At 35.2% G+C, this 27,151-nt stretch overlaps 1 protein-coding gene across 1 annotated transcript; it reads left to right on the top strand.

The window, feature by feature from the left end:
- The first annotated feature begins 4,515 nt into the window (after positions 1-4,515).
- LOC121406353 lies at positions 4,516-25,716 on the top strand. Its single transcript, XM_041597386.1, has 5 exons — positions 4,516-4,688; positions 7,153-7,199; positions 10,168-10,296; positions 22,072-22,231; positions 25,499-25,716. The coding sequence occupies exons 1-5, from the start codon at positions 4,631-4,633 to the stop codon at positions 25,666-25,668; spliced, it is 564 nt and encodes a 187-aa protein (XP_041453320.1). The 5' UTR covers positions 4,516-4,630; the 3' UTR covers positions 25,669-25,716.
- Positions 25,717-27,151: the final 1,435 nt, after the last annotated feature.

Raw genomic sequence — 27,151 nt, 5'->3', positions numbered from 1 at the left:
TTGTGGTATGGCTACCCTATCATATACAAAGAATAGAAAGTCTCTCAAACAAATGAATAAGCACAAATTGCAAGACTAGAATCATAGAGGACTAACGATCTCTTGGATATTGATAAGCTCATCTAATCAGAATGAAGCCAATAATAGTTAATGATTGTTTCCAAGAAACTGAGAACTATCGTAAACAAGGTTTGAAGTCAACGCTGCTATTTAGAAATGTACATGCATATGGAATTTTAGAAAATATTTGTTTTAATCATTTCATTTTTTATAGTTCTATCTTATCAATAGCTAGTGTTCTATATAGCGCTTTTCGCATAAAGGCTTAAACCGCTTACCAGCGTATTATTACCCCGGTCATTGGATTCATTTCAATCCCGCTCGAAAAGTGCACAATTTCCTTCCCCTGAGGAGCATTCCTTGCATTCATCGCAGCCTCATAATGCGCTGGCAAATTAAAATATACGATAAATTTCTCATCTTTCCAGGTATCCATCTAGCACCTGGCTCGAGAGTGGCAAAGTGTGGATTAACGCCTTGCCAAAGGACGCTACACCACGGTGAGATTTGAACACTCAACCCTCTGTTTACAAGGCGAGAGTTAGAACCACTGCACCACGGCTCTTCTTATCTTATTAATTACTATAGATTAAAACTTGATAAGAAGAACCTACGTGGAGGAAAGAATAATGTACTCTTGGTAAATACGAATAATTCATCTGAACAAATTAATGAATACTTGACACACGCTAAGGGGGAAACTGGTGTAACAGAAAACAAAAAAACACGCTAAAACTTTTCTATCACACCTAACATTGCTGTTGTTTCCATCTTATTTCATTCTTTTGTCTTCCGTCCGGCATCCGTATTAAATGCAACCAATAGCTGCACTTAAAAATAAGTTTTCCAATTTTTAGTTTAAAGGAAAATGCATGTTTGTTGGGGGAAAAACCAAAATATAATTCTATGCGAGTTTTACGCAATAATGTGCTGAAATAAAAAAAAAATGTTACCCGGCCAACAAACATAGAATGTTTCCTTTTAAAGTAATGCCAAGCAGCATTTTACGAACATTTTCCAGCTTGGGCAATCGAGATCTTTGTTGCAAGCCCAATTTGTTGGAAACTTCCCAAAACATATCAGAATTCTACTTTCATATTTGTAACCCGGATCACATTTTTATTTGTAGATAAAAAAAGAATTCAGCAACCAGAATCAACAATGTGGTAGAAAAAAGTCCAACAACATAAACGTGTTATTCTTTACGGATTATTTTCTTTTTATTTACGTAAATGTATCATACTAGTTTCCTTGAAAAAAATAAAAACATTCACTTCAAATTCATCAAGTGCCACAACCAAGGAGAATTAGCCATCATATATCGCAACATCTGATGCATAATGGCAAGTCAATGAAGAAATATCAGTCTATCCTGACTTTTTTCCCTTTCGTCTTCGTCCCTGCTTGAAAGATCATTCGGTGCAATCACTTAGCTTTATTGATGACAATTGTTTAAGAGAGAGAGAAAGAAGGGAGGGAGAGGTGGGGGCATAATAGGCTTTAGAACTGTTTCCGGTCGTCTGGAATGATGAACGAGCGCTGAGTTTGAAAAAAGGGTTACGGTGATATTTGGAAACAAGTTATGAACACATTGTGTAGCGCGTGACCAATAATTGAAGGTTGTTCTGTCAAATTCATATTCTGGATTTGTCTATTAGAAAAAAAAGAGTCTTAAAATAGCATTGAATGAAGGGTGACATGAACGAATGACAGCCATGGAAGTGGCACTTGAATAACGGTGGACATGCTGATAAAAAAATTGGAGGAGTGATATGCTATTTCTCATTACATTTTTATCTATGATCCCCAACTAAAGTAACGAAAGATCCCGAATATAACATGGTGGAGAACCCGGGCGTCAATCCCGGTACCTCTCGCAACATGAAAGGATAACAGGAAGGTATATACATATTACATATTAACACTATCGACGCTGCATGTATTGCACCTCTCTTCCAACCATTGTGGGATCATGACGAAGGACGGAGAAAGTCATTATCCCAACTTGCGTCTGCAGGTTACCAAACTCAACCAAATTTGCAGGTAGGCATCAAGAACTCAAAATTGCATTCACTACCAAGAAAGTTATTAGAAAGGATTACGTTTCTCTAAATATTGCTGGGGAAGTAAATCCGAAAGAAACCAACAACTTAACATCAAAGTTGCTTTCATACATCTACTACATTAAGACCCCAAACTAGGCAAAAGAAGCCTTTGTACGCTTCTTCTTCGAAGGCAATTACTCGTTGAATCGTGACAATTTTGACGCAAGCAAGGCGTCAAATGAACTTTGATGAGTTACCCTTTATTTAAGTGTAGAAATTAACTTTCTGTTACCCTTTTTAAAAACATCCTGTAGTATTAATTTGAGCTAATTACGTTTTTTTCTCGACATGTTCGGAAGTATGGCACATGCCAACTGGAGCTTCATTTACTTTTGCTCACGAAAGAATACAAGAGTGGAAAAGTAATTTTTTTTTCCTGAGCTACAAAATTCCGTAATTTCTGGAATTTTGAACGTGAATTATCATTTCAGGAATGAAATGGTCGTGATGGTAATATTCGCATTTTATGTTCAAGAAATTCACAAAAGGTTGGCAGATGTTTGTAACTGACGTCAGCTATCTTCTTTTATCCCAAAGTGCATTTCAAGGTTTAAGCAACTTCTAATCCTTCACGCACGTTGACACACCTTTTCATTATCTCGTATTTGTAATCTTTTTAACCCATTCATCGTGAGCGCAGGTGTCCAGACATTCATGTAGCAATACAAGATTCCATTTAATTAAGTGCCGAAATTTACGTTAAAACGAAATAATTATCTATGAATAAGTCTGTGGCCTCAGCTGTCCGCCTACGTGTGGTTCAATCAGGACCGACAAAAACTGAAACGTTGCTTGCGGTGGATGAAAAAAAAGGTATAGTGAAAAAAAATATGAAAAAACAATTTAGATAATAATCAATAGATGTATCCATACAACATCATTATCTCATACATGTATGATAGTTTGCTGCATGCTAATGAACACACGTAGGCATTTTTGTGTTTGTTTTGTTATTATATTTCATATCAGAAAGAATGTGATTTAATTTTTTTTTATTCAATGCAAAATACTCTTCAAAACGAAACAATTACTTCTAAACTTTTCCATTACTTAAAAGTGGGTGGATTTATGTTTTTTGTAGAGTGTATTCTACAAGAAATCTGAAGGCAATAATTGAGTTTACATCTTTTGAGATATCTATCGCTCAGGAGGATTATAAAAGGCATTTCCAGACAGGGCCTGTATTAAAATATTTTGTTTTCATACGATCGGATGATTGACTCATTACCCCCGCAACCTATTTTTATGATCTCTTAAAGAGTACTTCAAATATTAAAAGATATATGCTTTCATGATATACTTTCATGCTCTTTTTTTCTATAAAATTGCACGCTTCCTAAAAACGGCAGAAAGTGGGGCAGGGGGGGGGGGGGGGCGAGGCAAAGGATTTCTGTCCGTCATGACAACAAGCAGTGTTGTGGATATTAATTACATGCGAGTTTTCCAATTTTAGAAAACAATTCAAGTATTTCATATTTATCGAAATAACAAGGGATGGGGGAGGGGTCGATTGCAAAAGTAAAATCAAAAACAAAAGAATAACCAATGTACAGTACAAAGTTTTACATGTGCTTACCAATGATGAAAACCTCAGAAAGTTATGAAATACCTTTCTGCCAGAATTTTCTTTTGTAATCTTACTACTTTGGGCTTACATGCCTTTACTTGGAAAGGTAGAAGTACTCATTTCAGTAAAATCAATAAATTAAAAATAGTTTTTTCTTTTTTTTGCAAAAATACCGATATGTTATCATATCAAGATCTTTTTTGCCATTTTCCAAAGACCTAACCGCTATTTCAACTTTTAGTCTAAGTGATGAATGAATAACTTCCTGTAAAAAAACAATAATCCGATTTTTTTCGTTACCCTTCCGACGATTTAAATGCGTTTGCTGTTCTGCAAATGACATATTCTGCAATGATTGTAGAATACAAAAAAGCGGTGTAGTTTCGGAAACCGATTTAATTCTTATTGAAATGAAATCATTGCTTATTATATCTGCTTTGAAATTCCTTTTAAGAGATCATAAACGACAGGTGGCGGGGGCGATGAATAAATAATTCGGGGTAACGGCAATGCATCTGAAGAAAAAGACCCCTCCAGCCAAAATAATTAGAGTGAATATAAAAGAATTAGCGATTCTTATCCATTAACGTCCCCCTGTTATCAATAAAATCTTGACTCTTAAAACAACCTTAAAACAAAACTTCCTCCTACAAATGAGTAAGCCTTGAGAAGCAATTATCCCCCAATAATACGTAGTTTCATTCGAAAAAAAGAAAACATGAAAAGGATGGATTTTAGAACCCTTTTTGACTGGGATTCTGTCAATTGAATTTGAAAATTTAGTAGGTAAGGATGTAAGAATTGCAATTGGTTTCGTTGATCTACTAATGTAAAGGGAATATTTCAAATCTTACGAGTGATTCATCGAATTTAGTTGAGGATTGTCATTGTCGACAGCATGAATTTGTGGCTGGCCCTACAGATCGTTATTCTTTTCTTCATAAATGAGTCAAAAGGTATGTAACTATTGCATATTTAGTTGTAATGTCACTCTAGCGTTCTTACTCTTCTATTTTAACGATGGCCTAGAAATTTTGAACCCTTACAACAATTTTCAACCAATTATCAGCAAGCTTAAATGATATATTTTGATCTGCGAATGAACGAGTGAAGATAATTGATGACATTTCTTTCAAAGTTTGATCCTGCCTACTTTTTATTCAAATTCTTATTGCCTTTATATAACAAACAAAAGACATTTCGAGATGTCACGTCGCGCAAAAAAATCAGAACTGTCCCGCCTTGCAAGAAAGTATATAGTTTAAACATTGATATTAATGATCTAAAGCGCGATTTTCCGCCTTAGGAAGCGGAATGCTGAGTTTTCTACACTTAAAAAACGTGATTTTACAGAAAAAAGAAGATTTTGCAGATAGCAATAACAGAATCATTCTGTCAATTTATAAAACAGGAATTTTTCTGCAATTTAACAGAACAAGTCTGTTTAAAAAGGGGAAAAGGGGAGTCCTGTAAGATTACACAATCTGGTAAGATTACAGGTGTTCTCGAGACTCTGCTGCAGGAACTTCTTTTATTTTAAGGATAAACATACACCAGCGACCAGGCATCACCCCCTGAAAATTAGGTTGGTTTGCTGACATGGTGAAATTTAACTCAAAGCACTTTTATTTTGGAACAATTCCCTTTCTTACTTGTAATTCATTTTCCAAACCAGTGCGGCATGTCCAAAATCGTTTCCCGGCAACTGCAATAAACTATTTTTTTTTAGAGCAAAGGGAAATATCAATTTCTAAAACAGAAAATTTCAAGTGAATTAACAATACTTTGTTAATCATGAAAAACCCCCAGATACTTGAAAAGAAAAACCTGCGCAATATGAGAAAAAAAATCAAAGAACAATATACTACATAATAGGTGTTACGTGATAAGTAATAGGGGAGTTTTAGATCTACCAATCAAGAAATTCACATCCTACTTAAAATGCCACAAAAGCGGCTCCCTTCTGGATGCTATCCTGAACCAAATAAATATATGTATCTATATATTTCGGTCTTTTCCATCCTAAATGTTGCAAAGGGAGTGAACTGTAAAAGGGAACATGTATTTCTTACAAAAGAATCTCCGAATAAAACAGTAATTCGGGATAGCATACGTTTCTTAACAGGTAATATAAGAGATGTCGGTTTTGTCAGAGAAAGTGGCGTATATGATTTTGTTGATTGATTTTAGACAAAGCTGCATGCCACCCCTTTAAGAAACTTTATCCCCTTTTTTTTTAAAGAATTGATTAAAGTCAATGTGCATATGTTTTTTGTTGCCTCAGTCGTATTTGAAGAGATGCTGGATAGCTACATAATTATTTAAAGTACATACGAAACACAAATAGAAATTGAAGCTACAACAAACTGAAAAACCCCGTAAAACGTTCCCCATGTAGAAATTGGTAAATAAAGTGTAAAAGAGTCAAGAATTGTCATGATTCATTATACACGTATAAGGGGTTGATGTTGTTTAAATGTTTGATCTGTCAGGTGCATAAGGAATTAAAAAAAACCCCTTACAATTGCGTGTATTACGAAGCTTGTAACAATTGCACCGCAATGTGGGGCAACAGTAACGCTTGAACTCTTTTGACGTTTTGAAATGATAATGGCTTCTAGATTAAGTTGTTTGACTTAACCCAAACTTATTCGTAGATGTGAATAATCATTTTATTTAAGGTTTAAGCAAGTATTAAGATTTAATAAAGTTGATAAGTCAAATTCGGAAAATTGTGTTACAATTGTCCTCGGTCTCCCCGCCTTTGTACAAGGTGTAAAGCAGAGTATAGGCTGAAAGAATGGATACACACACATACACACACATCCACTCAAAGCCTTTAGTGTGGCGTTTGGATGGGCGCAATTGAACCCCCTTTTCATGTCGTGTCAATGTGGCGAAGAATAATCGCTCAGTTTCTGAAATGCTATTATCTATTTCATCTGAATAATATTTGATTAGGGCACTCTTGCAAAGTCTACTCCAGGTGTTGTAACTACGAAAAAACAGTTTTGATTGAGATCCTATTAAACAAACCTGGATGTCTCCTTTTGATAAGCCTAACAGACGTGCAGAATTTCTTTCAGAAAAGACAGGGTTTTAAAGTATTGATATGATTATCAAAACATAAAAGCTCTGAAGGAAAATAGAATTATTGCCAGTTCTATTCATCTCTTCACAAAATACAAATTGTTCTCTTTGCTTGCTATCAGGGGATTATTCTATTTTATTCCTCTGCAATAAATATACACATGATGCAGTTTACAAAGGGAGATGTATTTCATAAAGTACTTTTGATTGCGAGATATAGTTTTATTGCAAATAATTCTTAAAATTCCTTACTTACTTACTTACTACCTGACCAACAAAATAAAGTGACATTTTTCATCGTTGTTTATTAATTTTATTTTGATATTTCAGCAAGGAATCATCGAAAGAAATACTGGAAATATGCGTTATCAAGTCAGGTAAGATTGACCGCACATAAATTTTTCATTCATTATCGGACATTGTATCATAATGATATACATGTGTCCCTGTTGGAGTTGGCTTTCCAAACTGAATATGACAAAAAATATCATTGCCTGACAGAACATATTGAAATTATATTCAGATTATATCCATGTATTCACATATACACACACTTTCACCCACACGCTCCCACACACGCGCACACAGCCTCACAGTCCCACACAAACAGAGTCATACGCACGCATTTTCACATATATGCTCCTAAATCAACCTTTCATCTATTTTTCTCCCTGTATCTAATTTATTCAAAACATACTTTATTTCTACCTCTTCAAAAAAATACAATACAGCATTCAATCTATAAATACATGAATATCAAATTATACAAGGATTTTTCCATACACTGAGAACAATAAAACGGAACTTGACATAGCTTACATCAAACGCAAAAAAAAATCAATTCAAATCTACATCTTTTTCTGCTTTTTTCCATTAAGACATTTATTTATTGTAATTATCAGAACAATTACAAAATCAAACACCTTTCCCCACTTTCTCTGCATTCCCCACGCTAACGCTGCCACACCCCTAAAATAACATCCATACAAAACACACAGCTCAAAATCAGCCCCAATATACACAAATTTGCACAAAAAATGCCCATACATAGACCCACACTCGCATACATACACACGTCTAAATATTGGAATGAAAAACTAAAAGTAAAGACACTACAAGGCTTGGCATCATTTACTACAAATTATCCTTAGAGAAATATGTCCTTTTGTGGTATACATTTTCTGTTCGAAATAATTTACCGTATACTTGGTGTATATGGATATCTAAAAAAATGAATATTTCGTCCCATCTATTCTCATTATATAATAAATATGAGGACATACATGTATGTCCGTATTCCGAACTCGGGTTTAAATCAAACTCTGGTCTAAAGTTTGTGGTTTAACTATGGATAGCCATCACAAATCATTAAGCGTGTCTTGACAGGTTAGATTTATCAGCCTGTTCGTTGCTCGGATCGTATAAAACTATCTGGATAATTATGATAACCATGAAAACTAAATTAGATGCAGTCGACATTAAAGCCTGATAAAATATAATTTCCGATGAGCATAAGAATCATAATTATGACGTTACACAATTTTGAAATGATCGGATATGAATAATTCTAGAACAGGGTTAGATCATGGTCGAAGTTAAAGGTCAAGTCCATCCCAAAAAGATGATTTCAATAAATAGAGAAAAGTCCAACTAGCAAAACGTTAAAAGTTTCATCAAAATCGGATGTAAAATAAGAAAGTTATGACATTTTAAAGTTTCGTTTATTTTTCACTAAACACTTATGAATTATGCACATCTCAGGGACATGTAGATGAGACAATCGATGATGTCCATCACTCACTATTTCATTTGTTTTTATTGTTTGAATTATACAATATTTTAAGGATCAACTTGACTGAACCACATAGAATTAATACAATGCTAATACAACGTGTTAAGGGAGGAATTAATATTTGTTTCACTTGATGAGAAAATTAGAATATTTCGTATAATGAAATACAAAAGAATTAGTGAGTGGATGACGTCATCAGTCTTCTCATTTGCATGCCGATCAGGATATTAAGCGAACATTTACAATGTCATTACTTTCTCATTCTACGTGCGATTTTGATGAAATTTTCAGTGTGATGCTTGTTGGATTTTTCTCTTTTTATTCAAATCAACTAATCATGCTAATGATTGGGGTGGACATGTCCTTAAGCTCGAATCTGAATACGGGCTATATGCTCTGATAAACGCCACTTATTCATCACAAGACTATTACTTCTAATATTCATATGATGGAGACATACAAACATCATCAGTTAATTCAGTAAGTCGAGAAATTGCCTACAAGAGGTTGCCCCTAAACTCTGGAACAATCTCCCCATCTCCATCCGTAATGCATCCACTGTCGAATCTTTCAAAACACTCCTCAAATCTTACCTCATTAAGCAGTCCTCTTGATAATTCCATTTCCTGTTCTCTCTCACTGTATTTTGCTACTTCTTTTTTCTCTTTCCAATGCGCTTAGAAACTTTTGTATTAAGCGCTATATAAATCTTAATTATTATTATTATCATTAATATCTAAAATTGTGACCAGCCATGAGGCAGCCCATAGCCAGTCACCAGTCATGATTCTTTTTGTTATATCCCTATTCCAAGATAAGGTTCTTTGCTTAAAAGAATGCGATTTACTGTTCCACTATTGGATGGTCCCATCTCTCATTACAAAAAGGGATAATTTTCACTCCCGTAGAACTTTACTTTTTTTAGATAAAAGGAGTAAAAGTTGACGAGTCGTAGCACAATTACCCTCAAACCATTGTGAAATAGTAGTAAAAATGACGATCATGATTAATTAAACCTTTTTTTCTGGAACAGAAGGGGGGTCAATTTAGTTCCAAAGCGAATCCAGTTTCAATTAATTAGAGTTTTCAGGAAGAGCACATTACAACATATGCAAAAAATACAAATTATCGGTCTAAGTATAGCAATCAGAACAGCCCTTTCGGTTTCTTTTCATACCTCGAGTTTTTACAGAGTATAGAAAAAGTATACTCTCAAGATAGTGAAGTTGACCATTCAAAACCAAAACAAGTCTTAATATTCTCTTACTGGAGATGACACGATTCTACTTTTTGTGGTATTTTTCACAATCGCTCTTATTTTCAAATCTGATGCTACGTTTGTTTGATACAAATACATGAATACATCTTTTTTGTCATTAATGGTACATTATTGGTGTAGTAAATGGGTACCCGGTAGGAAGGAATTCCTTGAATGCTCGATGCGCCCGATCAGGGTAGCCGTGTTAAAGCAGAGGTAATAGTATGCAGCGCTTAGAAACATTTATATTAAGCGCTATATAAATGTTGCATATTATGATTATTATTATTGACAGGGTGACATGAACCCGAATACGTATGACTTCCGGCAACCCTATTACCTACAACGAGAGAAACTATTAGACCAGGGTGCATCCGCCAGTGAAGTTGTGAACCACGGGGCTGAGCAATTCAAGAGGACCTATGTAAGTATTGCTCCTATCATGAAAACATAATTTTCGAACGAAATTAGGTGATCCCTGTGTGACTTAAGATTCATGCTTAGACGCCAACAGGGTCATGCTATTAATACACAAATTGATGAATAGGCGGCAGTGCACGTCGGGCGCGCGTTTTGCGATCAATTCGGTGATGCGTGGGAGGGGGATGCACTTACCATGCTTACATTGACGAGTGGATACCAAATGCGCGACCAAAAAAAAAAACGTAACAAGGGTGTCAAAAACACTAAAATAATGAAAAAGGGTATCTATTTTGCTAGGAAAGCTACGTATTTAGGGTCAAATTTGCGAGGGTACAAAAAAGACTAAAATAAGGATGAACTTTTAGCCACAACAGTTAATACTACGTGTTAAGAGTCCGATTTGCGCGAGGTGGGGCCGTACTAAACCCAATGATGTAGGTAAAGATAAAACCGACGACCGACGTCTGTATCGCTGTATACTTTTTTAGGAGTTCAATTAAGGGAATACTTGCCGAGGGTATCGTTTTGTTTCCAATACGTGTTAAGGTAGGATATTACGCGCCAATACTATAGTTATGGGGTGCATTTTTAGAATATGGAAAAAAAATACTTGTTTCGGGTGCTTTACGAGACCCCATGGTCGCGCATGGTATCCACTCGTCAATGGAAGTCCCCCCCCCCCCCCCCCCGGTGCGTTGCGTACCGAACGCAACTAAAATCTAAGTACAACTCTTGAGTCGTAATACTCAAATATTTGTGAAATACCCCTGGGATATCATTTCTGAAGTAGAGTCCTAGGTTCTCGCGATAAGGACAATGGGGAAAAGAACTGACGGAATTCAGGGAGAACACGGAATCCACAGATTTTCACGGAAAAGACAAGTTTTCAGCCGCTCCGCAAATAAGAATGGATGGATTACGCAAAAAATACAGTGAAAATCACGAAAATCGAAAGAAATCCCGATACCACAAAACCTTGCATAGGTTGCCCATCAAAGATGCTAACGATGTTCAGCATGTCTTTGGCGTTCATCCGAAAAATCGATTTTGAGGTTTTTGAAGAAAATGAATGTACAAGTCCTATTCTATTCATAAATTAATTTCTATGCAGCAATTTATTTTAGTTTCTGAGATATGAGGGGACTTTCACGGCGATGCCATACATTTTTTTAATAAGTAGCGCGAATCCCATTAGAAACGTGTACTGTAGCAGAGCGATACGACGTTTTGACCGACCGCGCGCATTGAAATTGCGGTCAGGGTTGTTGTATTTCCTATGGCGTTTTTGTACAGGGAAATCTAAACCGCTCAAAACGAAATTACAAGCACGGAGCTCTTCTGCAATATTTTTATAATCTTTGGTTTTGTGTAAAAAATAACGGGATACCATTGTCAAGAAATTATCTTAATTTTTTCCAACCATGTGTTTTACTAGCAATGAATATTTTGTAAGGCCGGAGAACTAAGTGTGAAAAATATAGTAAACCTTGAAGTCGATTTTCTCTGAAATGGTATGTGGATACGACGGTTCGACGACGTGTTTGCTAGACTTTGTATGCATGGAAACCTAGGGCCTTTAGGCTACTCTAAAGATGAATAATAATAACTATACTTGCAGAAAGAGTTGCGTTTAAACGCAAGTCAAAAAATCATTCGCAAGTCCAAAATGCGCGATGTTGATTGGTTGAAAAATGAAGTTGCGCATGATTTTTTGAGATGCGTATGATTTTTTGAGATGCGTTTGATTGCAAATCTTTATGCAACGGGGCCCAGAAGTCTTAAACCGCTCTACAATAAAAAAGCGTTATTACCCTGGCTATTTTCGAGCTACTGGTACGCGCTCGCCGTTTCAAGGAGTAAATTCCCTCGCAATATCTCACCTTCGTTGAGGGCAGCACATTGTAGATCATTTTCTTCCCGAAGGAAAATATGCCATGGCTTGGATTCGAACCCACGACTCTCTGTTACAAACTCCGAAGATTAACCACCTGGGTCTAAACGCTCCATATAATAATGATCTATAAGCCACACCGACTACAAAAAGAAAACTCGATTATGTGTGTATCTAGTCGTAATGCCATATTTATCATGATGAAGGTGATGATGATGACCGTGATGATATCATCACCACCTCCATCATCATCAAGATAAGTTAAGGCTCATTTTTCATTCTTATCCTTATTACGAACGTGGGCTTATCGTGGGCTTTTGTTACACTTTTGCCAGAAACCGACTTTCTCATATATCTGGACATAAAAGTGTATCTGGCCAAGGCTTTCAATTCTTGCTCTGTTGATTTAGCAGATGACAACCGCCTAGCATCCTTAGACCTAAATGGTGTGCGTGGGATTTTAATGAGTTATTACCTTATTGGTCTTTCATTAGATTTTAAAAGAGCAAATAGGAGTCATACCTAATGGCCAAAACTCGGGATTTGCTTTGCTTTGGATACAAATCTCTGTATCTCTAGGATTCTGAGGGTCAAGCAATAGAAGTGTTATGAGTCAGTGGGCGGATGAGTCGTGAGATTTGAAATGATAAGCAGCCTAAGGAGCTAAAACGTGAGGTTTGTTAATAAAATGATAATAAAGGTGCTGAGAGAATGGAAAAGTGCCCCCCCCCCATAAAAAAAGGCTGACCAGAGTAAATATTAAACTAATTGAAATCAGGGGCGGATCGAAGATTTTCCAAGGTGGGGGGGCACATTTTCCCGACGAAAAATTCGACAAACAAAAAAAAAAGGAAAAAAGGTTTTCAACAAAAAAATAAGGACATTTCGTCCACAAAAAAAACTAGACAAGCGCAAAAAGTTTTTTTCTTTCAAATGGGATTTTTTACACTCATCTTAATTGTTTCTCTCATGTCCAATTGCGGGGTGGGGGGGGGGGGGGGTGTTGCACCCACAAATGTAATAACGCCCACAAATGTAATAACACCCACAAATGTAATAACACTTTACCCACAAATGTAATAACGCCCACAAATGTAATAACACTTTACCCACAAATGTAATAATTTTTGATCGCCCACAAATGTAATAATGACTTTACCCACAAATGTAATAAATTTGAAGGGATCTTTGGCGAATCCGTTCTAAACTAAAATCCTATAGTAATGCGTTCATAATAGCACAAAAGTGCAAAGTCTTTTTTTCAGACCGGGTTAATAAAACATCAAAGTACAAGTCCAAAGTCTTTTTTCCAGACCCGGTTGTTTCAAAAATTATAATATCAATCCAAAGTCTTTTTTCCAGACCCGGTTGTTTAAAAAAATATAATAAAAGTCCAAAGTCTTTTTTTTCCAGACCCGGTTGTTTCAAACATTGTGATATAAGTCCAAAGTCTTTTTTCCAGACCCGGCTGTTTCAAAAATTATAATATAAATCCAAAGTCTTTTTCCAGACCCAGTTATTTCAAAATTTATAATATAAGTCCAAACTAAGATACGATAATGATATTCCTGTGGAAAAAATGGAAATCAAGCTTAGTCTTTTCTCCAGACCCAGTTAATTAAAACTGGTGGAATTAATGTCTTTGTTGTTGTTTCAACTTATACGGTGTATATTGTGAATATATGCACTAAAAGTAAATTGAGAATCAAGCGTAGTCTTTTCTCCAGAACCGGTTATCTGTTATTTAAACATTATGAATAACAGTTTAAAACAGTATAAAGACCCCATAATCTTATTAATGATGGATATAGCGTAGTCTTTCAGCCCGACCATTTTTTTTCTTAAAAAAAAACGCTAAACCTTCAACCTAAGAACCTGTTTTAAAAGAGGTTTAGAGTGTTGTCTTTATTCCAGACCTAAAACAGTTACGAAAAAAAATCTTCTAACATAAGACCTCATATGCTTATTCTCGTGGAATAACACGAGTTTTAAAACGTACTCTTTCCTCCAGACCCGGCTATTAAAAAAAGTAACTGAAAAACTTCAAATCTAAGACCAAATTTCCAAAGTTTCACCCAGTAAAAATATGTCTTTTTTAAGATAATACTACTACCCCTACTAACGCGTGGGTAAAGCAGACATCCAGACTTGGTTACTATTTGAAAAATAAAATAATTTTTATAAATATTCTAAAACGAATACCCAATAATCTTATTACCGTGGAACAACATGAAGACCGATTGTCGAAGATCGACTTTCCTCCAGACACAATTATTTCAGGAATAAAAAATCAATAAAACTCAACCCCCAACAACGAATCTAAGAACCAACAATCCTCCAAATTAAGACCATGCATGTAGAAAAGCACATGTTTAGAGCGTTGTCTTTATTCCAGACCCGGTGATTTAAAAATGATTAAACAATCCTAAAAACAAAAGACTCATATTCTTATTCTTGTGGAATAACACGAGGATTATGCTTAGTCTTTCGTCTGGACCCGGTTATTTAAAAGATAAAGAAATATTGAAAAAAAATGACAGCTGAGAGCAATCTTCAAAATTAAACCCACTTAAAATGCTTGGGCTTAGAGTGTTGTCTTTACCCCTCACCGACGTATATTATAACTTTTGAAACGACCGGGTCTGAATAAAAGACTTTGGACTTGCATTATAATTTTTTAATTAACCGGGTCTGGAAAAAAGACTTTGGACGTATATTATAATTTTGAAACAACCGGGTCTGGTAAAAATACTTTGGACGTATATTATAATTTTGAAAAACTGGGTCTGGAAAAAGACTTTGAACTTTTGTGCTCTTTGAACGCATTACTATATTTGTGGGTAAAGTCATTATTACATTTGTGGGTAAAGTGTTATTACATTTGTGGGTAAAGTGTTATTACATTTGTGGGCGATCAAAAATTATTACATTTGTGGGTAAAGTGTTATTACATTTGTGGGCGTTATTACATTTGTGGGTAAAGTGTTATTACATTTGTGGGCGTTATTACATTTGTGGGCGATTATTACATTTGTGGGTGTAACAGTGGGGGACACGGTCCGGCTTTGCCCCCCCCCCCCCCTGGATCCGCCAGTGATTGATTTGTACCATTCGCTCACCTTTTTAGAAGAAAACACTTTCGAAATATTCTCTTTAGGCCTAAAAATAATAGTCTACTTGGTATGGCACTGTTTTTTCTCAAACAAAATAGGTTTAGACTATAGAAATTATTTCATGTGTTTTAATGAATCTTTTCTTTTTGTTTATACCCCTTTGAGAAATAGAATTCAATATTTCACTATGCTCTTTCGTTAAAGGGGAAGTTCAACCCAATAAGACGGTGATTTGATTAGAAACAGGTAATTCAAACAGCATATTATAAATGCTGACGCCTTTATAAAAATCGGATGGTATTAAAAATAATGTAAAATTTTGCTCATTTCACAAACTTTTCTTGCACAACGCGATGATGAGAGAGTTGAAGAGTTGAAGTGAGTTGATGTAGGATGCATAACAACGCGGTGATCATGTTGCTATGCAAAATGAGAGATTTGAAGATTTGGAGAATGGCAAAGTGTAGATTGAAGTCTTGCCAAAGGACTGTAGGTGGACCATGGTGGGGTTCGTCACACCCTTGATTACAAGGCGAGAGTCAAAACCGCTTCACGAACACACCACACACTTGCTTCAATCGTATATAGTTGTAACTTTAACATGCAGATGACAAGTTATCGCCACAACTTCATTGCAAGTTTTCGCAATTGCAGCGGGGGCGGATTCTACAACGCAGTAATTCTATTCAAAATGCCTGCCAAATAGACCAGTTCGTAGTTACTTCATGGGCAATTTTGGTCAAATGACCTTTCTTCATTTCTTTCATCATGATAGGCAGATTTCAAAGCAAGATATTACGTAAGCTTGCCTTACATAGCAGGATGAAGAAATTGAATAGACCAGGTGACTAGAAAAGCACACCAATGAACACTTAATGAAGGTATTTGTTGCATTCCTACTTTGAATGCATATCTTAGCATGTTGCACAATGCACTTGACAAACTGTGAAATACCAGTCGTTCGTGGAAGCATTGTTGTTTTGTGTGGATGTAAATGAAAACGACAATTCAAAAGAATATGTGAATAATCAAGACATCAAAGTTGGTGCTTATCTCATTAGATTTTAAAGCACCATGTCACTAGTACAAATGACCTTCTTCTGATTATGCGTAGAATCTTTTGATCATGCGCAGAAAGGAACTACGAACTGGCTTATAGCATTGGACAGCTATGAGGTCTTTGTCGAAAATTGGTGAACCGGGAGAGCACATGTGCCGAAGATTCGAAGCTGACGAAAAATATCTCGCTTGTCCAGAACGAAGCTGCTTCATCAATTTTCGATAAAGAATGGTTTGTCATGAAGGGTCATTGACAATATATTTTCAACGTTCTAGAAAGTGTCGGCGTAGAGTTTGCTAATATTCCATAATGATGTCGGTAAGATTTACAAAACATTGTGTCCAGGTTTTATTCAGTAGGCTTATTAATATGCCTATCACACCTCAACACGTTGCCAGTCACGATGGCTAAGTGATGATTGATTGATAGATTGGATTTCAAGTTCATCGTTAGAGTGGTGTCAACGGGTGTCATGGCGCGTTCCCTGGCCAAGTCATAGCAACGACTTTGAAAAATGGGGCCTTCTGCCTTCTAGCAAGGCACCGGGATTATTATGAAAAGGGGATAGTCCCTGCTAAATGACGTCACCGTTTCCCCCAAAGTGGAAATTGTTTAGCCATATCTTTAAAATAAACTACTATTACGTAACAATGCGATAATTATCATGGAGTCCGCCCCAAAGGGGAAAAACCCAAATAAGCTTTTTAACTTACCTCCAGTGAGTGACGTCATCGACTCTGATCTGCATCACTGAGTCGTGCATATATCTGTTTGTGAAAAAATAAGCAAATTAATCTTTTAAATTTATTACCTTTTATATTAAAGTCCGATTTTGATGAATTTTCTGTGTAATTGTGTTATTCTTGTACTGATTCAAATCACCTTTTTGGGTGGTTGGACTAGATCCTATTGAACTTCTGCCCTGCTTTTTTTGGCGATAGTGACGGGATAGCTAGAGTGCTCTTAAGAACGTCAAATGGCATCCTACCAGAAATCCTTTGTGTAAATATCCTCCGTCAATTGGAACAAGTTGACAGTGAATATTCGGCTATCAAAGCCTCTTCACTTCTAAAACATACGCATGTGAGGACTGATGTGGTTGTCTTTTTATAATCTGGAAATTATAAATTTATATAATAGCTTTCGAGTATTCCCATGCGTCATTGTATCTCCATACGTCATGATAGAACGTATATGATGTAGGCAATATACCCACAATATGATTATTGTTTTTCCCTCGGCTTCTTTTGTCTATTTGAAAATCAAACTGATATTTCATCTCTCGTTCTCTCCTTCTTTGAATATTACTATTTGCTTCTTTGAGTTTGTTTTAGAATGTACTTATAGCAATATCGATTTTTGCTCCAATGCATTGTATTGACCCCTCCGCGCAACTTTTGGGGATCATATTCTCTCATATTTTGTAAATTTATGTGATTGTTTTAAAACACACACAAAAATGATAACTTTCGGCCTTTTTGGTATTTTCTGCACACTACCTCCCTTTTAGGAATAATATTGATTCGAATACAACAAAAGTATGGAGGCTACACGAGTGTTTATAAAATAAATCAAGTGTTCTCAAGACTATTTTGCCTACGGTACAGATGAGCTTTTTTTAAAAAAAATGTTTCTATACACTTTATCTATTATCCATCTCAAACATATCGTAAAGCAGACATATGTACAATCAGTTCCGGGTCAGCTAAGCAACTCCAATAAAAATGATTAAGGAACAAAATGACCATTTATTGAATGTATTAACATGTATTTTCCTCATTTCATTGATCATGTTGATACCTTTTAACGGCATGATTTGTCAACTGAGATAGCAAGTAATAAGAACATGGTTTACTGCATAAATAATAATAACTTACATTAGTCCTGTTTTTTTCTTCCTTATTTGGCTTGCTTTATTCCATCAAAAATAAGAAAATATATGCTTGTTTCAAAGAAACAATATCTTCAATCTTAGAAGACCTAAAAACACATCCTTTATTCCCCTCATATTAATGACATTTGCTATAATCACAGTCATTATAGTCTATCTGGTTACATGGCTTCACTAACATGAAGATTAATATGTTTTAAAACCAGCAAAACCATGACAGTTTCATACATAGAGAAGATTCATAAATCAATCCTCACAAAATAGTAGTAGATTTAGATTTAGATTTATTTCCGTTCAACAATTTTTTTTTCAAAATACAATCAAAGTAACAATACATATTCAATATAATAGATATTACAGACAAATCAATGACATTTCGTAACAAATGTTGAATATAAATTAAACAAAACTACAATTTGTTGCAGTAATTTTATCAATGAAAAGAAACAAGAAATGAACGGAGGGACTTGCCAAGAAAAGCAAAAGCTTGTAAAGAAGGCAAGCCCCTAAACTTAGTTTCAATGCTAATTATAAACAAACTATATATACAACTATATACAAAAATCGAGACGGACGCAGAAGACAAACTTAAAACAAGTTATCCACAATATGTCAAAATAAAACGAAAACGAATAATAATAGTATCAATGGTGATTACTCAGGGTAACAGCATGGGTGTTTATCTCCCTTTTTCATGATTTAATCTGTTATAAAGACAGTGATACATATAACATTTTGGGTGCATTTGTATTATTTTGGTTATTTCACTGGTGATACAAGAGGCTTTGTCATCAACTCAGTTTTATTGAGGAATTTATAATATTGTTTTCAACTCTAAAACAAAACGTTTTGACTCATAAGGCACGATACCATAGATTTTTATCAGCAATGTGGTTCCTCCAAAAGGATATAAAGACCCTTCCTTTACTACACATTCATTCATGAAATCATGGACCCATCACATAATGGTAATGGGTCCATTTTTCATATATACATCCTTCAGTCAATATAAACTGAATATTTCATTGCCTAAAAAGGAAATACTCGTTTTATCACAATTCACATATAGACATGAAAGACAAGTTTTGTAGACCATCACATAAAGTCAATTTCATATCTTTACTATTCCATGAAAAAAGGTGGAATGGATAGACCTTTCCTTGGCTATTATTCTTCTGTCTGAGGCATGACAATCTCAGTGACTGTAACTGATAATACATATACATATTCCCCACTCCATAGAGCTACTACTCTGTGTTAGCTCCATGCTTACTCTTTATAAATTCCCTTTTCATTGAGAGTATAGGGGAGTAGTGTTGCCTTTTCAACAAGAAAAAAAGAAGAAGAAATGAATAGCACATCCATGAGCAAAACGAGACCATGACTTACAAATCAGGTATCTTGGAAGACCTGAAAATCACTTCATGGCCATATGGGGCAATGAAGAAAAGTCACTTCAACGTTTTTTTTATTTTATTATATTATAATGTTTGCAATAATCGAAATCGTTTAGCCTACTGCAATACTGATGGGTTATCCTGAAGATGTCATATTCAACGTTTATACTCATGTAACCATGATTTTTTCAAACATCGAGAAAATTAATTAGATAATTCTCGATATAATAATAATCAGTGTCAAAACTAAGACCTTTACTGTTTTCTGTTTATATTTTTTTGTCTTATCTTGCAAAAAGAAAAGTATTGAAGGATTCAATGAATGATTTGTGTCGTTTTATTATTTCACTTTGCGATGAGGCTAGATGCCTTCAAGTCAGCTCTCAGGATTTTTTTTTTATAACTGTTTCCAATTCCTTAAAAAACAAGTTTTCTTTATATTTAAATGATAATATGATTTAGTGATACATCATGCTCTACAATGCATTTTTAACAGTATTATTTTTATGCAATTGTATTGTATGCAATGTTATTATCATAAAGAAAATTGATCAGCCTCCCGTTTCTTCCCAAATCGTACGCCAGTCGTGAAATTTCGTCAGGCCTTAAGGATTAAAACGGCGCAACCATCAATTTCTCTTTATCAACTGATTATATTTGGAGATTATTTCCCTTTACATCAACTTTAAATCAACGGGCGACCTCACATCACCGCGGCGCGCGGGTATACATCGGGGTATAAATGGATGTTCATGGTCCGGCGGTTTGCTCGTGAATTCGGATGAAGTCCGAATTGGCATATTCGTTTTCAGTTGGTCACAACAAGGCGCATATTGCCGAATCAAGCAAGCAGCAATTCAAACGAAATTTCTCAACGTTGTGAACCCCACGCCTGAAAGACAATTGGACAAACACTATACTATAGTGTTCTCAAACTTTTTCTTTGAAGGGCCAGATTAGACTTCAAGTAAACCTGAAAGGGCCAGGGTGAAGTGGATACTTCACCCTGTGGAAAAATGTGCGCGAAGTGCAAAGACCCTTGCGGTCGGGGTCCTAGATGCTCTCTTGTGCAATCTTGCCCTTATTTTGGGAGCATTTAATCCAACAAAGTTGTATATGGAACGCAGGCAAAATTAGAAAAGATTTCAAAATACAAAGAGAGTCAATATTAATGATAACAAAATTGTAGTACTTTGCAAAAAGGAATCTAGATTGTTCCTATACATACCTGGTATTGGAAAGACAGATATTGTCTTAAAGTATCAATATCTTTTGTAGTCTAAGTTGATTGAATAATAGAGCATGTCTGTTGTAGACTCTTATAAGGGTGTCAGTCTCCTAGTTACTTTCAATATGGGAAAAGTGACACTGTCTGTCAGCACAAGTTGCTTGAACCTTAGCACAAATGGTGTAATTGCCAGACGAAGGTACTGGTGCAAATGTTCACTGTATGTATGGTCAAAAGACGAGGTGCTTCGGTATGAGTTAGTTCTTTAAAACGTTCATTGTGGAAAATGCACTTTCGCAACTGCATGTATAAATCCATACTTGGAGAGAACAGCGCTGGTCATCTAATAAGAAAGTAGATCGAACAGACAGAAAATATTCCACTAACCTTTGCTTAAAAGTCAAATTTATTTGACTGTCATTACTTTTATTACGGTTAGGTCTAACATGGATACACAATGTAATCATGTTGAGCTATGTTTCATATTGTGACTTAAAAATGAAAAAAAAAAACCTCAGCAGAGTCTCGCAGGCCGGATTGAGAAGCTTCACGGGCCGTAGTTTGAGAATGTGAGTAGGGAAGCCGCGCAAAAGCCGGGATAATAGGGTTACACTTCGTAATTCCGAAGGTTCGTAATTCCGAAACACGTAAATTGCCTATACCTCGATGTTCGTTAATCCGAAAACGTAAAAGGGTTCGTTAATCCGAGCATATGTGGCGATATTCGGAAGGTTCGTTATTCCGAAGGTCTGATAATCCGAAAACGGAATAAGGTTCGTTGTTCCGAAGGTTCGTTAGTCCGAAAACGAAATAAGGTTCGTTAATCATTACGTTTTCGGACTAACGAACCTCATTTCGTTTTCGGATTAACGAACCTTAGAAATTACGAACCCCACTTTGTTTTCGGACTAACAAACCTTCGGAATTACGAATGTATGCGGGATAATAGTATGCAGCGCTAAAGAAGCATTGTATTAAATGCTATATGAATATTACACATCATTATTTATCATTATTATCCAACTCCGTTAACGTTTCATTATGAACCACCATCAAAACGCAATTGTCTGATCTCCCCTGATGCGGAGTCCTCGGTTTCTTTCTCAAGGATGCATGCACAATTTGTATTTAAAAATGTAAATATGATAATGCTTTCCTATTTTATCTCTTCTCACCCCCCCCCCAAAAAAAAAAAGGATGCACAAGTACACGCAGCCTGTGAGGACGTTATCACTTGGACTAAACCTATAGTAGGTCGCAACCAGTCGGATTATATCCGCATTTTGAAAGAGAATACGACGATTATGAGCCGAACTTGTGTCGACAATACAGCGCCTTGCCATGGTTACACTCCTTGTAAGTATATAGATCGATACATGAATAAATAAATGACAACATAATAATGATAATGACAATATTTCGTTAATACTACTACTACTACTACTTCAACAACTACAACTACTACTACTACTACTACCACCACCACCAACACCACCAGTCCTACTTCTTCTACTTCTGCTAGTTATGCTACTTCTACGACAACGATATTTCTTACTTTTACACTATTTTCCAAGCAGTAAAAATGCTGTTTGATATTTTACACAAAGCTGTTTCAAATTTCAACTATAAACAGTAGTTGTTTGATGTCAATAAACAGCAATAATGAATTTGCTGAAGTTTAGATATAAATCAAACTTCGTTGACTAAAACACTTTAGCAATAATAATAATAGCAACTAGCAACTAATAATAATAATGACAAAAATAAAGTACTCAAAAGAGTGCCAAATATTATAATCTCCATATGTGTTTAAAATGTATAGGCCAGAAATATCGTCTTTCTGTGTGAGGGACGTAGGTTCGATTCCTAGCCATTGCGTGTTTTCCTTCAGCACGGGAATTACCCATATTGTGCTGCACTCAACCCAGGTGGAGTAAATGGGTACCTGGGTGGAAAATATTGCTCAAATACCCGTTCAAGTTAGCCATGCCAAAACCGGGATAATAGCATTTGTCATGTTAAGCAGGGTCTGCTGGGAGAACAGTTTCCGGAACTGAAGTGGTTACCCGAGTAAAGGATAAAATATAATAATTAAGAATTATCAGGTAGTATTAGATGAATCCTTTTTTATCGGGAGGATTGTTTTCAATTTGTAAAGACATAATTTGACAATGAAAACTTTCATATCTAACAAAGATACCAGTGACCTATGTATTCTCGTAATATCGAGATATCGGTAATTCGCAATGAGATATTAGAAAGAAAATGATAACACCTCATTGACATATGCCAGATTAATATTCACACATTATGAAAATAATGAGTGGGCGCGTCGTGGTCCAGTGGTCTGACTCTAGCCTTTCAAACAGAGGGTCATGGGTTTGAATTCTAGACATGGCGTGTTTTCCTTCAGCAAGATACTTTATCCACACTGTGCTGCACTCGACCCAGGTGAGGTGAACGAATAATTCATTGAATGCACGAGCGCTGAAAGGCAGCTCGAGCTAAAGCCGGAATAATAATAATAATAATTTTAAATATGCGCCTCGGAATAGCTTGTTTCTAGATAGATAGCGCGATACAAATACATATCATTATTATGTCTATCATTATTATTATAAAAAAATCTGCACCAAAAATAATGTGCACCCTTTATGTGTAATTAACACCTGTTTGGGATACATGGTGCGTTCTAGCGTACTTTAAGGATGCAACATATATTTGGCATTGAAAAGACACATTTTGTTTTTAAACTTCCATTTTACGGCAATGGTATTTTGAATTACGCTGTTAAGAGGGGGGGGGGGGGGGGGGGTGAGAGAAGAATTGCATTGGGAAACACTTGGTTTTTACTCAGCCCTATTGCTGACCCTTAATATAAGAAAGGGTGCTTTTTAATACGGAAATCTCCATATGCAGGGGAATAATGAATTTAAATGAAAATATGAAGCTTTTATATAGCGTTTAATACAATATAGTTTCTAAATGCTTTACAAATTAGATTGAAGGTAAACAAAACGAATAAATATGATAAATCTAAATAGAAACAAATTTTGAATTATAAGTGTACAGCATCAATAGCTGATTAAAATTTGATAATATAACATGTTGACAAATGAAATAACAGGATTTATGGATAACTTGTCATTGCAACAGGTTACTTGTTATGTCGATTTAAAAGATACGTATTTAGTCGGTTTTTTAATAAAGTAATTCTGAATTTGGATATTGAGTACCTATCCTCGCACTTAAATAGAGCATAAATTCGAAATTGAATTTAATTTTCACTTTGGGAGGGAGTGTGTAGCGACCAAGCGAAAAATGTTCAAACTTGAAAAATAAACACCTTTTCATTTTAGAGCACTAACGACATGAATTCTCAATAAAATATTGTATTATGTATATCATTTGGAACCACGTCTCATACTGCCATAGATTCTGATATCTGTAAATAACATCCCATTAGCACGTACAGAGCGTTCCAAGCAGTGCATATGCCAACAAAGCTTGATTAGTTAGAATGTAGCCTCAAACCCTAATTATCCGGCACGACTTATCATGCTTATGTCATTCATATAAATACTTGGCGATCTTTTTAATTATCCTCCAACATCTAAGCCTTCTTATGTGCAAGGCTTCTTGTTCCCCAAGTACCCATTGCCTTTTGTCGTCAAGAGCCGACGATCCTACAATTGGCTATATCATGTGATTCGGAGAGAGTTCATTAGTGCATATATAAAGTAGATTGTCAATGTTTTCACGAATTTAGGATCTAAACACTTTGATGAAGAGATTGAAAGCACAAAAAGAAAAAAAAATTAATATTGAGTTCCGGTAGAGGTTAGGATCATAACAAATCCAAAGAAAATCAAACTAACTACGAAATGCCTTACGTTCACTGAAAGAAGATATCAGCATAGGTTTACATAACATGTATTTTGTAGAAATATAAGTCTATTATCTATCATGTTTATGATAATATGTTAAACTATTCATTCCAGGAAGCTATCATAAAACGCCAGACTTTGCTTTACACAGTGGTTTATTTTGATTTTCACATGTTGAAACAGAATGAAGAGAATGTGTATATGTGTATTGATGTGTAGAATATGATCATATTAGATAGTTAGTAATACTTATTTATTTAATGTATTTGTAAATAAGTAAGACATTCTGAAAAAATAATAAGAACTATTACCTGTACCACAATTTAACTTAATAACTGTCTCTCAAAATTATTACTCCCATTATAATTGAAACATGGTTTTAATTCCTTTTTCGTGCTCTATTGGTTAGTAAATGAGATTACTTAAGCTTGGATTTGTAAGTTAGAGTTTATCAATTTTATTTTCATTTGTGCGCGGTGTATGATGTGGGGTGCTGGCTACTGTTCCAGTGTGTAGTAGACCTCGTATGCGAGCTGTGTTAGCGTGGTTCACATTCATCCAATCAGGTGTCAAGGATGTACGTCTGGTGTAAACTGTAATAAACCACATATGATATGACATATCATGATATGATATTAACAATATTATTCAATGACATATATAATACTAGTATATATAAAACAATATTAACTATTATCATAACTGATGATATTTTTTCTGATTCTTTGAAATACAGGTAGGCCGCTTAGGCCTATGTATCCGTGGGAACGCAGGGTGGAATCACGCTGTCAGCAATTGTATGGATATGTACTAGTCCCGGTCGTAAAGTCAGCCACCAGAAACGGCATCCAGTACGATTACGACTACATAAAGTATAACATGGCATGTAGTTGCGCCATACTATAGGATATGGATAAAACCTTGTTCCCACTGTCACAATTCGCGTTCACATGATAATATAACGTGGATGTTAATCGTGGAATAACCGTGAAAATCGTATCAGATCGTATGTCATATCAGTTTTGGCAATCGTATTGATCGTAGAATTTGTTTGAAAGGTTCAAGTTTTTTCACGATCTGCTACTACAAGCCAATAGTGGCGTTCGTTACGGATCGCATGGCAGTGGGAGGGAGGTATTACATGTGACTCCCTTAGCATGTCATGATATATATTTGGTCTTTAAAATTGTATGTTAAATGCAATATATATATATATATATATATATATATATATATATATATACATATATATATATATATGTGTGTGTGTATGCATGTATTTGTATGTATGCGTGTATATATTTCAACGTTTGAGAAACTTTTTTCAGATGCATAATAGCTCAAGTGTAGCACTTTTTTTTCCTTCAGCATGTACATATCGTGGTATATCAAGCACTCTAAAAAACGAAGAGCTAATTAAAAAGCGTGTATAATGACTGCACTTCGGACTGCTGATTTGTCTAGCTCAAATTTGAACGCGGAATATCAGCACAATGAAGTGCTGTCACTATACACGCTCTTTAAAAGTTAAACTAGCTCTTTGTAGCTCTTCGTATTTTGATATTTGTATTTTGATTATCTGAAGTTCTGAACGTAGAAATATACACAAGTTATAAAACGCAGTAAACACAAAAAAATATTTGCAAAATAAAAGACAATATAATTTCGGTGGCAGTTCAATAATGCTTATTATATTTTCCTCTTTTCATCCTCTCTTTCAAAAATGTAATGATCGTTATATCAATTGCTTTATTTTATTCTTAAAGAGGAATCCAGCCTTGGTCATAAATGTTGTGTTGGAAAGAAGGAAAATAAATAAAACAGAATGGTAAAAGTTTGTGAGAAATCGGACAAGCAATAAGAAAGTTGTGGCTGCTTAAAATTGAGACCATGTAAATTTCAAATTGGCAACTGGGTAAGTAAATTATGATAAGGACTTAGGACAACTTTCCTATAGGCCATGTACTTAGTTGTCAAGGATTTGTGTTTTTTTTTCATATTAAAAGGAAATGATTCCCCTGGGGCAGTAATATAAACCAGGTAGTATGATTTTTTATGTCCTTATGAAAGAAATATATAATTTGAAGTAAATCTTTTTAAAAAGAGGTCATATTAGCCATTTGATGTATTGGAGTACATGAAAGAGTAGTCCTTGCCTTACATCACTATGACATCACATATACGCGGCCAATTTGAAGTCTCCATTGGTATAGTGATTACCAATTAGATATTCATAACTTTCTAATTGTTTGTCCGATATTGTTCAAACTTTGACCGATCAACTTGTCTAAATTTTCTTTTCCCTCCAAAAGCAAGTTTTTATTTGGGTTGGTTTCACCTTTAAAAGATTTTTTTTACTCATAGAAATCGTACGTAAGAACTCTTATTG

The sequence above is a fragment of the Lytechinus variegatus genome, chromosome 19, assembly GCF_018143015.1.
Source record: "Lytechinus variegatus isolate NC3 chromosome 19, Lvar_3.0, whole genome shotgun sequence".
NCBI lineage: Eukaryota > Metazoa > Echinodermata > Echinoidea > Temnopleuroida > Toxopneustidae > Lytechinus > Lytechinus variegatus.
The sequence above is the reverse complement of the archived record's forward strand: the minus strand, read 5'-3'. Positions and strand labels throughout refer to the sequence as shown.